The sequence below is a fragment of the Podarcis erhardii genome, assembly GCF_964252035.2.
Source record: "Podarcis erhardii genome assembly, chromosome: 8".
Taxonomy (NCBI): domain Eukaryota; kingdom Metazoa; phylum Chordata; class Lepidosauria; order Squamata; family Lacertidae; genus Podarcis; species Podarcis erhardii.
Genome location: NC_138499.1, coordinates 76,368,060 through 76,381,086, shown reverse-complemented (window position 1 = coordinate 76,381,086; position 13,027 = coordinate 76,368,060). Strand labels below are relative to the sequence as shown.

Genomic DNA, 13,027 nt, shown 5'->3' with positions numbered 1-13,027 from the left:
ACAGAAAATATATAGGCACAAAAAAGGATACTCTCCAAGAACCAGAAAGCAAACTTCTACGGATAATGCATCAACAACTGAAATATATTCTTCACATGGATAGAGGATCAACATTTATATTATAACAACAGTGCTTAAAATTCAAGTATGGTAGTTCCAAAGACTTGTTTTCATAAATTCAGTTGACAATAAGCAAGCGATCAAATTCAGAAGGTTGCTCAAAAACAAAGCTAAAATACGCCACTGTAGACAAACCATGTTTTTTATGAGGCAAATTTTAAACATAAGAACTTTGTTGTGATGTAAACACTATCTGAGAGGCAAATATTTAACTGAATAAGAAAAGCCTTCTCTTTCACTCCAGGCTAGAGCCAGAGAAGACATAGACAATACAGGAGTTCTCCAACAGTATGCCAAGTGGCAGTTAAACGGTCACAGTTGCTCTCTGTTGCTAAGGAGATAACAATGTACCTGTGATGCTTCTCCATTTATGTACATGCAGTATTATCCAAAGGGTCACTTTATGATTAGTCATTTAATGAATATTCCATTCAAACTGATTGGTCCATCAGAAACCAATTGATCCATCAGAAAACAGTTGATTGGCCTGAAGGGAATATAAGACCAGACACAGCACTGTTTGGTGCAGTCCTTGGTGGACCATGAAGAGATTTAGTGAAGGATTTGAGAAGAGCCTAGAGAGAGAATCTGGAGGTGTTGAGTCAACCTGGAAGCTGAAGTCATAGAAGATCTATGAGATAGATGTTGAAGACTCCAGCAGCATTTTGGGAGGGAGGGGAGAAGTGGAGGCCAATGACACAGCAGGTGTCAGTTGACAGGAGGAAACAATGAGTTCCTGGCCAGATTGAACACGTCTGGCGAAGACATCAGAAAAGCCTGGAAGCTGTCTGAGGGAAAGTGAACCTCAAAAAGAGGGAAAAGTTTTTCTAAACAAAGCTGTGGGCAGCGACGGAGGAAGCCGCTTGAGCGCCTGGGATGGTGCGCCCAGGTGCTGGGCAGGCCACCCATAGGGGTGGGGCACACTGTGGGGCCTCTGGAGTCTGCCTTCCTCCCCCCGCTCAGCCACCCTACAGCTGGGGGGGGGGGAGGCAGCGGCCAGACCGTTTGGGCAGCGTGGAGCCTGTACACACCCAAGCCACCGTGTCTATCGCAGGAGAGACGTGGTGGCTCTGGCACGCTGCAGGACCCGCAGTGAGTGCCACCTGGCATTGTGTCACCCTCCCCAGTGGTGACACCCAGGGTGGACCGCAGCCACCGCACCCCCTTTCTCTGCCCTTGCCTATGGGTCATCTGAGGAAAATGTGGGAAGGAGAATTGCCTCTGGTGATTCATGCAGGGATAGGAACCAGAGTAAGCACCTAGACATTTTCTTAAAACAGTAGCTCCATTAATGACCATGAAAAAACTACTTAAAGCAATAGCCACACTAACAAATAACAGTAAGTTACAGTTACTGCAACTGCTTAGAGTGCTATTGTGCTCATGTTGTGCATTGAGACTTTCCGTGGCATTTGTTTGACAACTTTATTTTTAACTGCTTTCGGTTTTTCTTCTTAGATTGTTTTTAAGCGGAAGTCTTAAATCTTTTTTTTATTGTATCCATTTTGTGTAAGCCACCTTTCTGTAGTTTTTTAGACGGGCAGGGTATATTTATATTAATAGTGATAATAACATAACAGCACATATTGTTTATGCCTTTTAACTGAATATGGGGAGGAGAGAAGCTCCTAAAATATGCCTGTAGATATGTCACTCACAGTGGAACGGGTGTACTAACCTGTTTTAGGGTCAACAGAGAAATATGGCTGTCCCTGAAGAATACTGTACACGACCCGAGCGCTGTTTCCATAGGTGGGGTCATCAGCATCTGTAGCTGTCACCTGAAGGACTGAGGTACCTATGATATCCAAGAAAACACGATTTAGTTGACATATATCAACATTCCAATGAAAATGCAATATCTGCTTTTTAGCAGCGCCCTTTGAAACATTTTCCTCAAGACAACTAAAGGCAAAGGACCCCTGGCAGTTCAGTTGTGAACAACTCCAGGATTGCGGCACTCATCTTGCTTTACAGGCCAAGGGAGCTGGCGTTTGTCTGCAGACAGTTTTTCCAGGTCATGTGGTCAGCATGACTAAACCACTTCTGGCGAAACCAGAGCAGCACACAGAAACGCCGTTTACCTTCCCACCAGAGTGGTACCTATTTATCTACTTGCACTTTGATGTGCTTTTGAACTGCTAGGTTGGCAGGAGCTGGGACCCAGAAATGGGAGCTCACCCTGTCGCGGGGATTCGAACCACCGACCTTCTGATCTACAAGCCTTAGGCTCAGTGGTTTAGACCACAGTGCCACCTGCATCCCTAAAGACAACTAGATCCTGCCCAATAACTCTCTTTTGTTTGACTGCTGGCTTTCTTGATAACAAAGTGCTCAGGAGCTCAACATAGTGGTTTTCTGCCAAAGATTGATATCGCAAACCAGGCATAGACTTCTCATTGGCATCTATGCTCTGTAGGGCTTTGAAAGTGGTGTCCCTTGGAACTTGGTATTCATGTTATGGGCTGTAACTTTGTACCATGACTAGAAGGATCCCAGCTGATATGGGTGGGTTGTGCTTATTGTAAGATACATGCATTAATACTGAAACACACACAACTGTTTCCATACAGAAGCTCTAGAAAAGGTACTTTAGAGAAGCTAAAAAACTTGCATACATCCTGCCGCCCACAGTTAGCTCCCTGTAGTTACTCAAAGAAAGGGCGCTTTTCACATACAAATGACACCTGACTCATAAACTGGAAATTAAAGTGAGGCTGTAATCTTAAGAGTGTTTAAATGAAAGTTAATTCCATCAAAATCAAGAGAAGCTACTTCAGAGAAAGTGTATTTAGGACAGATTAGAAACATCTCATTGTCTGGAGAGGTAATTACATTTCATTTATCAGACTTATTAGTCACTTGTTACCCAAAAGTCTCCAAGCAACTTACAGCATATATATACTGTATGTATGTCTCTCTGTGTGTGTTCTCTCTCTCTCTCTCTCTCTCTCTCTCTCTCTCTCTCTCTCTCTCTCACACACACACACACACACAGTCCTTTCCCCCCTAAAATGTTTAGGGGTACTCTCATTTTGATTCAAGAAAATCACCGGGAAAGGAAATGAAGCCACCATCGGAGGTGGTAACAATCAAACTGACCAATCACCATGATAGATTCCAACTCCTACTTCACACATTAAACGCTCACTTCCATCTGAGACTCAGGAAACACTGTGACAGGAAATGAGGCCGCCATTGGGGGTAGCAATGGAACTGACAATTCACCAAGCTAGAGAAGAAACTTAAAAAAATTATTTTTTTTAGTTTCTTTTCCCGTTAGATTCACAAAATGTTTAGGGGTATACAAGCCCCCTGCATACCCCCAGAAAATGCCGTGTGTGTGTGTGTGTGTGTGTGTGTATACGTGTGTGTGTGTGTGTCTACATCTATCTGAGAGAGAGAGAGAGAGAGAGAGAGAGAGAGAGAATGTAATATAAACACTGACAACTGGGAAACACTGGCCTGCGAACAGCCTTTACCAAAGGTGTTATGGACTTTGAAGACACTTGAACTCAGGACGCAAGGGAGAAATGTGCTAGGAGGAAGGCACGCTTGGCAGATCCACACCGTGATCAGCTCCCGCCCAGAAACCTTCCCCACTGTGGAAGGGCATGTGGATCCAGAATTGGCCTCCACAGTCACTTACGCACTCATTGTTAAAACCGTGTTTATGGAAGACAATCTTACTCTGCTATGAGTGATCTCCAAAGAAGAAGACATATTACCATGGGGGGGGGGGAGTTGGGGAAATCATATGATACATTAATATTTCATATAACTTAACATCCATTAAAAGACTCAAATAATAAAGCAATACTCTGACCCAATAGTTAAAAACATAAACAAAAGTGAACAAAACCTCAACCTCCCTCTGATCCAAAAATCATTCACATTGAACCAACCATTTCCCCCCTTTAACTCCCCACCCCACCAATAAGTTTGGTGTCAAGGCCAACAGTTGCAAATCAGTGGTGGTTGAGTCCAGTGTCCTTCAGGGATAGTCTGGGATCTCTCCTCTCCCTTCAGGGGAGAGATATAACAAAGCAAAGCAGGAAGATGGTTACAAAAGTTGTACCTGCTTTGCAGTTGACCTGGCCTGGTTCACACGGAGAAGCTATTTTTAAATGTCTCAAAGGAAGCAAGTGAGTGCTGATCAGAGAAATACAAGATTTTAATATGTAGCTGAGATTGGTCATTACATTGTAAAGCAGGAATAAATTATCTGTGGCCCTCCAGAAGTTGTTGAACTCACACCACTGTCAGCTTGCATGGGCAATGGTCAGGAATATGTGAGTTGTAATCCAAAATCTGAAAGCCCATAGGTTCCTCATCCTTGTTGTATGTGTGTGTTCATTAAAGAATTTTCATAATTAACAAGGCTACATACAACGTCTCTGTTTTCAATTCATAGTTACATTCAATGTGAGACACTGCTGTCATATACATTGTGAGGTTGTGGGGGAGAGAGGAGTGGGGAGAAAAAAGGGGGTAGTAATTTTTCATTCTTTTGCTTAGTGTATGTGTAGAACTGGCCCTATTGAATATATTCCAAGACAACAACACACACTCACACTACAAAGAACTCATAAGCTGCCTTCTCTCAGCAGCCAGGAGCATCTTAACTAGACACTGGAGAGACCTGTCAGGAGTAAACGTGGACCACTGTTACCAAAGTGTATGGGAAACAGCCCTACTAGAAAACCTAACCAACAAATTGAAACTAACACAGGGACAAACAAAAGAGGATGCCTTTACCCCAGTATGGTTCACCTTTTTTACATATACAATCGTACCTTGGAAGTCGAACGGAAACCATTCCAGAACTCTGTTCGACTTCCAAAACTTTTGGAAACCAAAGTGTGGCTTCTGATTGGCTGCAGGAAGCTCCTGAAGCCAATCGGAAGCCCCGTCGGATGTTCGGCTTCCAAAAATAGTGGGGAAACCGGAACAGTCACTTCCAAATTTGCGGTGTTCAGGAGCCAAAACGTTCGAGAACTAAACTGTTTGAAAACCAAGGTATGGCTTTACAACCCAACAAGACAACAACATAAACTCATCCCTCTTGTAAAATCATTACAGCTCTAAGCACCTTTTACTTGGGAGCAGTAGGTTGAAGTAAGTGTGGAATTCCTTGCTGAACATCAGCTCCTCTGCTTTCCTGAACATATTGTCACTGGGCAGTTTCTTAGCCCTTCTAAGGAAGCAGAATTTTGAGTCGCATGGCAGGGATAGTAGGGACTGAACACAACTGCCCAAATGCATCTTGAAATTTCCCCTGAAATCCTCTGAAAGATTTCACACATCTCTAATATTTGGTAGCCTTGTGGTACATCTTTTAAAATCAGTTCTTTTCTCCCTGTATGCACAGAGGCTTAAATTATTCAGTGTACAATTAACACTCCAAATTAATCCCCTATGTGCTTTTTAGAAACTGAAGATTGGGTAATATGAACTCCATACTTAATTCTTAGAAAAGAGAGGCCAAAGACTGAAGGCTCCATCAGAGGGCTCAGGACTGTTTTGGAGCTAAACGTGCAATGCAAGCAAACTTTGTCCATGGCAAGGTATGTGTGGATTGACTGGGATTAAAATAAGTATGAGAAGACTCCCTGGAAAAGACCCTGGTGTTGGGAAAGATTGAGGGCACAAGGAGAAGGGGACGACAGAGGACATGATGGTTGGACAGTGTTCTCGAAGCTACGAACATGAGTTTGACCAAACTGCAGGAGGCAGTGTAAGACAGGCATGCCTGGCGTGCTCAGGTCCATGGGGTCATGAAGAGTCGGACACGACTAAACGACTAAACAACAACAACAACAGCTATTTACTGCTCTTTACTACTAACTGATATTGGCATGGTGATATTATTCCTGTGTAGGAGTCTCAGTTTGTACAGAAAGTGGTTAATGAACCCAGAATGGGTGCTTAAGATTCACAATCAGTGGCAGTGTTGCCGGCCACATCTATTGTTAATAAAATTATAAATAAATAGTGCACAATAGCTTGAGACACCTCAAGGAGGCAAGAGGAGATTTGGGAAAGAATAATATGAAAAGTGATGGTTGAATATACTTTGTGCGAGCAAGAAGATCAGGAGCATTTTGGAGCAGCAACCAAGAAAGAAAGAAAGAAAGAAAGAAAGAAAGAAAGAAAGAAAGAAAGAAAGAAAGAAAGAAAGCTAGTTTTGCACTCAGGAAAGCACTTTTTGGCATCTCTCTTTGAGCTCTGCTGAGACAGTGGATATTCTCCTTTCAGGAGTGCTATGCTATCTTTCTCCAGCTATCCCCAATTTATTACATGAACACATTTAAACTCCAGTGATCTCCTTCAGAGGAAACCAAACCTGTGCAAGAGTTGCCCTGCAAATGTTCACCTGGGGGAGTGGGAAGCATGTCCAATGTATTTCAAGGTTGATCTGGGGCTTAAAACATAAGACCTGGCAATAATTCACTCTGTTAGCAAAATACAGGGTGTGGAAGCTCTGTATATGGGAGGGTAAAGCAGTATTCAAGAATAATGAACATGGAGGAGAAAGCCTGTCCTAGTCTCTCCTTCTATCTTGTGCCACATCTAAGTAGCTTCACAGTTACCAGTCTCCTTTCAAGAGGCGGCAAATGGTACATACGGCATTCCACATAATGCTTGTTGTCTCTCTTATTCTAGGAAGGACTAGATACAGCACACAGAGGCTGGTCCTCTTCATGCCTCAATGGGAAGTGTGGAGGCCAGTGATAGTTGTGTAGTAGCTTAGTGGACTGCTAGGCACCCAGCATGGTGGAAGCCTTGATACTGTGTTCTCCGCAAAAAAGAACAGTATTCCATGAAACAAATTTAAAATCAGTCCCATGTTTTCCTCCTGCCCTAGTCAATTTTTAGGGTTGCTTGAGTAATGCAATTTTCACAAATTCCAATAAGAACTGACCTGATCTGTTCCTTCTAGACCATGGGTAGGCAAACTAAGGCCCGGGGCCCAGATCCAGCCCAATTGCCATCTAAATCCGGCCCACAGGCGGTCTGGGAATCAGTGTGTTTTTACATGAATAGAATATGTCCTTTTATTTAAAATGTATCTCTGGGTTATTTGTCTGGTGTTTTTACATGAGTAGAATGTGTGCTTTTATTTAAAATGCATCTCTGGTTGTTTGTGGGGCATAGGAATTTGTTCATCTTTCCCCCCAAAAAATATAGTCCGGCCCTCCACAAGGTCTGAGGGACAGTGGACTGGCCCCCTGCTGAAAACGTTTGCTGACCCCTGACCTAGACTAATGTGCATGTTGGACTTTTGTCACCCACCAGCTTTTGCGGTACCCCAATGTTCCAATGTATATTTTGAGAAAGTATACATGTCCACATGCATATTTAAATGCAAAATGGTGTGCCTATTTCTCTTCTTAACTGCAGATTAATTCAGAAATAGGACAGAACATAATTAAGGGTGAATATATGAAATGTGAGATGGAGCAGAAATAGATTGGTTTGTCCATTCCTACCTATTTCTTTCAGATTATGTTGATGTTGAAAACACCCATAGCTTTATGCTAGTTCTTTCTCACCACTGCTTTAGCGTTGGAATTTTGCAAGTTATATGCCAATGAGAAGCTGAAAGGGAAAGACTTCAATCTGTGTCTCTGCAGACAAATCTTTAATGTTTAATGAGGCAGTTTAATAAAATAAAAAAGGCAAATGTCTGCTGAGAATGCAAATTTGTATGCATGACTTGCCATCCTTTTGGTGCACTGTTAAATTCTCAAATGGATCAACGTTGAACAGGCAACACTCCTTTAACACTCTAAGGAGTGAAAAAAGAAAAAAGAAAAAAAAAGGGGGGGGAGACAGAGCTATATGAAATCTCCAAACATCTGACTACCCACATAAGGCTGTTTTTTTCTCTGCCTCCCTCCCTCCTTTCCTCTTTTTTGGTTTAAAGGAGTCATCAACACAATACAACTTTAATCTTATTTTATGCAGGCAGTGAATATTGTCAACAAAACAATAAATAGTGCATGGAATCAAGTTGTGAGATAATTGCATAAAAATCATGAGTTTGCATTCTAGAAATCTACAGATTCCCCCTTCATATTTTTTTTGGGGGGGAGGCTACTCTGTTCCTTTTAGGTTTGAATGTGTGTGTAATGGAGGGGGAATATAATTAAAAATAAATAAGTATATTGTGTGTGGATCTTATGCCTATAGTCCCTTTAACTAACTAAAAAGAAAAATATTAAAGAGACTGCAGATTATTTTAAACCATAATGTTTTCTTATTACAGCCCAATAGCCACATTTCCATTTTTGAATCCATTATCTATGAATTATATTAGCAGATTTTCAGGGAGAAAATATGCCTCTTTCATCTGTGCATACATACCTCACTTCAACCACACAGAAAACAAGTTTCAGATTCAAGCTGTATGAAATGTGCGAAATCAGACATCAAGCACTTCTACCCAATCGCAGAAGGCACCCATCTGACACCCTCCCCCCCCAAAAAAAAACCCTATCAAACTTCCAAATTTTAAGAGACAAACTTCCAAATTTTAAAAGTGAAATAGAACATTGTTCATATGATCTGTTGCAAGGGTTCTAAGGTGAACACTAAAGGAAACTCGATGAGCACTTCTAAGGGACTGACCGCTAAGAAGGAGTTTGTATGTAGTTTGTATGTAGTGATAGTACACCTAATGGAGGCTTCTGCTTAAGGTAATTTTGTTAATTTTAACCTTTTGCTGCCAGTCTGATGTGTGTGAGCTATCATATTATTAGGTCTCTTAATATAAACTGGATTGTTTCAAGTGAGCATACTGTTGATGATATTAATACTGGATATTGATAACTGACCTATTGGTATGTTTTATGCTCATTTAAAACTTTGATACATTTTAAGTGAATTGTCCACAATGGATGGTCAATGCTAAATTGCATTGTGTTAGAGTTTTATTATGCATTATTGTAATTGTTCTATTGCACTTAAATCATTTTCCCCCTATGAACTGGTTTAAGCACAATCGATTCAAATTTAGGCTTAAACTCTCACATCATCACAAAATAGAGCAATGATGGGGAAGACAGATATATTAAAACAAATGCTGTAAAATATATATATAGAGAACAGCATTAAGCACAAATCAATAAAAATCTTAATTTAAATCTGATAGTCAGCCTTTCAAATGTCATTATTACCACACCCAGCCTCACAGAGTTTCAAACCTTAGTTTGAAGGTAGCTATTCGCCATAATACAACATACAAAATAAAATAAACATCACAAATATAATCAAGCTTTTTCAGCACTATATTTTACAAGTGCCTTGTTGAACTTGGCTCCAGGTTAGTGTCTTTAAAGCATAGCAGTATATAAAGAAGCTAACAAATATGAGGACACTCACACTTCAGAAATGCAATTTCACAGCTCTAATGAAAATGAGTTTTAAGAGATGTACTTGGAGGTAGCGAAGGGACGCGGGTGGTGCTGTGGGTTAAACCACAGAGCCTAGGACTTGCTGATCAGAAGGCCAGGAGTTCAAATCCCCGCGACGGGGTGAGCTCCCGTTGCTCGGTCCCTGCTCCTGCCAACCTAGCAGTCCAAAAGCACGTAAAAGTGCAAGTAGATAAATAGGTACCGCTCCGGCGGGAAGGTAAACGGCGTTTCCGTGTGCTGCTCTGGTTCGCCAGAAGCGGCTTAGTCATGCTGGCCACATGACCCGGAAGCTGTACGCCGGCTCCCATGGCCAATAAATCGAGATGAGTGCCGCAACCCCAGAGTCGGCCATGACTGGACCTAATAGTCAGGGGTCCCTTTACCCTTTACCTTACATGGAGGTAGCACTGGGCCAGAAGTGGCAACCAATTCCATCAGAACCACTTTGAGAAGGAACTGGGAAGAACTGGACTAATTCCCATTCCCCCAACTGTCCTGCCACCAAGTCCAATTGTTACACACATCATTCATCTGCAACCTTCTTTGTTTATTGGTTGTCACAAAGCCCATTTCTATATGAGGCTGAATTTGGTCTGGGACCTCCAGTTGCTAGCTCCTACTCCAGCCCCAAGCACAACAGTGTACTGGCAAAACAGCACAGTTGTTGAGAGTTCGTTTTGAAATATTAGTTTTAATCTGGACTCTGCTAGGCCTACATCATATCAAGCAGCTATGGTATGTTTTAGGCACATAAAAGAGTTGTCGTGATGGATTAAAATAGACACTATGCCATATTTGTGTCCTTCCTGTGGAAGTTGCTTGAACCTGAGTGCTTTTCATAGAAGCTCACAGAGAAGACGTTGGAAATCTGATTAGGATGGTAGAGAAGCAGCTGTGTGATCTAAACAAAGTGGGAGCATGAAATGTTTTGGCAAACTGAGGCTGGAAGTGTAAAACCATGTCTACATCCCTCTGTGTAAAACCATGTCTACGACAAGGTCCACATCATTCATTTTCTCCCCTCATGGGTGGATTATTGTAATTCACAGTCTGTGTTTATGTGGGTCCACCAATATAACAAGAAAATTGATGGGGAAAATTAATGGAAATGTCCACCCCCCCCCCATTGCTGATTTATAGAAATGGCTAGTTCTTCTTCCTAGGTAGGTGGTTGGGCTTTTCCTTTCCTACTGCTACCTGCCTTGTTTTGTTCATTTTGCAAATATTAAGGAGCATTACAGGATCTAGTCTGCTGCTCCACATTTGGCAACTGTGAATTTTTATTGCTCTAATTTGCTAGGAACTCATTTCACAACTAGATGGGCTGGAGGGAGATAGGAGCTATGTGACTGCTTTGTCAATGCTTGACATTTGTTTAGCCACATGCAAATCCAATTATTATTATTATTATTATTATTATTATTATTATTATTAATACCCCACCCATCTGGCTGGGTTTCCCCAGCCACTCTGGGCAGCTCCCAGGACAATTACTAATCATTTAAACATATTATACCTGACTTTGTATTAATTCTGATCTATTCAATTCTCTATTTTCCATTTTCGGTGTAGATTCTTCATCATTCATAATCCCATTTTGTATCTTTTCAATTTTTCATTTCCATCAAGCTTTGTATTTCAAAAAAACCAAGTAATTTGTTGCAGTTACATTCAGGAGTCTGTGGTTTTTCCTCAATGTGTGTAAGTTTTACTCCTTGGTCCATTGGGTTGCTACTAGGCAGGATCAATCCTTGAGTGGGATCCCATGGGTGTTAGTGCATTGTCCAGGATTCTGCAGTGTGTGTGCTGATACTGATTAGATCACCAGATTAACAATTAGTGGGGGGGGGGGATTATATGTGTGACGTCATCATTTGTGGACTAGATGCCACATTAACTGATGCTGTGGCACACGCTCTTGCTTGCAAGTTCAATGAGACTGTCAAGACCCATAGGTTGACAGCTGGTTGGCTTGCTTTACATGACTTACAGACAGCACCCGAGGCCTCTGGGGGATATGAATCACCTCTTAGGGCATGTCCACCCTGCCCCAAACCAGGAAGGAGTTCCTCTATCTTTATTCAGAGTGAATGAGATCTCAGCTTCGGGAGGTCTAGTCCTAAGCTTCTTATTCCAAAAAGAATAAGAATTTGTCTTCGACAGGCTCTTTTGCCTGATCCTTCTCAGCTCTGCCTGCTTCCACTGCAAGAGCAGAGGACTTGGCTTAGTGTGGTGTAGTGGTTAAGAGCGGTAGTCTCGTAATCTGGGGAACCGGGTTCGCGTCTCCGCTCCTCCACATGCAGCTGCTGGGTGACCTTGGGCCAGTCACACTTCTTGCTCTGTGCATGCTCTGGTTATCTCCCGCTTGGACTACTGCAATGCACTCTACGTGGGGCTACCTTTGAAGGTGACTCGGAAACTACAACTAATCCAGAATGCGGCAGCTAGATTGGTGACTGGGGGCGGCCGCCGAGAACATATAACACCGGTCTTGAAAGACCTACATTGGCTCCCAGTACGTTTCCGAGCACAATTCAAAGAGTTGGTGCTGACCTTTAACGCCCTAAACGGCCTCGGTCCAGTATACCTGAAGGAGCGTCTCCACCCCCATCATTCTGCCCGGACGCTGAGGTCCAGCGCCGAGGGCCTTCTGGCGGTTCCCTCATTGCGAGAAGTAAAGCTACAGGGAACCAGGCAGAGGGCCTTCTCGGTAGTGGCGCCCGCCCTGTGGAACGCCCTTCCAGCAGATGTCAAAGCGATAAACAACTACCTGACATTCAGAAGACATCTTAAGGCAGCCCTGTTCAGGGAAGTTTTTAACGTGTGATATTTTATTGTATTTTTGCTTTCTATGGAAGCCGCCCAGAGTGGCTGGGGAGGCCCAGCCAGATGGGCGGGCTATAAATAATAAATTATTATTATTATTATTATTATTATTATTATTATTATTATTATTATTCTTTGAAGTCTCTCAGCCCCACTCACCTCACAGAGTGTTTGTTGTGGGGGAGGAAGGGAAGGGAGAATGTTAGCCGCTTTGAGACTCCTTAAAGGGAGTGAAAGGCGGGATATCAAATCCAAACTCTTCTCTTCTTAAAACATGACATTTTTAATGGTGATTAACAATAGGTACGGCTGTTAAAAAGTCTGTACCCAGACCATCTAAAAACTCTACATCTGAAAAATATAATGTACTTTGTGCAATTTTAGTAAATTTGTATGGCTTCCAGCTCAGTACATTCTGCAATTGTATGCAGTCACTTGGCATTTTCTATTCTACTTTTGCAAAATTATATGGGCGAGGCAAAGAGCTATTATGTAGGGCATTGAAATAACACCTCCACTGGACATCTCATTCATTGAAGGCATTTCCCATATACATGCAAACATACTTGGCATAACCATTAAGCACTAGAAAATTGCTGTTTTAAAAAAAATAAAATAATAAAAGTTGAGGTAGCTGATTTTAGGGAACCATGCAGTATCAC

The 13,027-nt window shown here is 42.2% G+C and overlaps 1 protein-coding gene across 6 annotated transcripts in view; it reads right to left on the bottom strand.

Annotated features, from left to right (window-relative positions):
* The window catches only part of CDH18 (cadherin 18), a 634,566-nt gene that overhangs the window by 114,351 nt on the left and 507,188 nt on the right, over positions 1-13,027 (bottom strand). For all 6 annotated transcript variants that reach the window (XM_081873024.1, XM_081873021.1, XM_081873022.1 and 3 more), the window contains one exon: positions 1,799-1,918. In XM_081873024.1, coding sequence (XP_081729150.1) covers positions 1,799-1,918 — 120 coding nt within the window. The remainder of the gene's footprint in view (positions 1-1,798; positions 1,919-13,027) is intronic.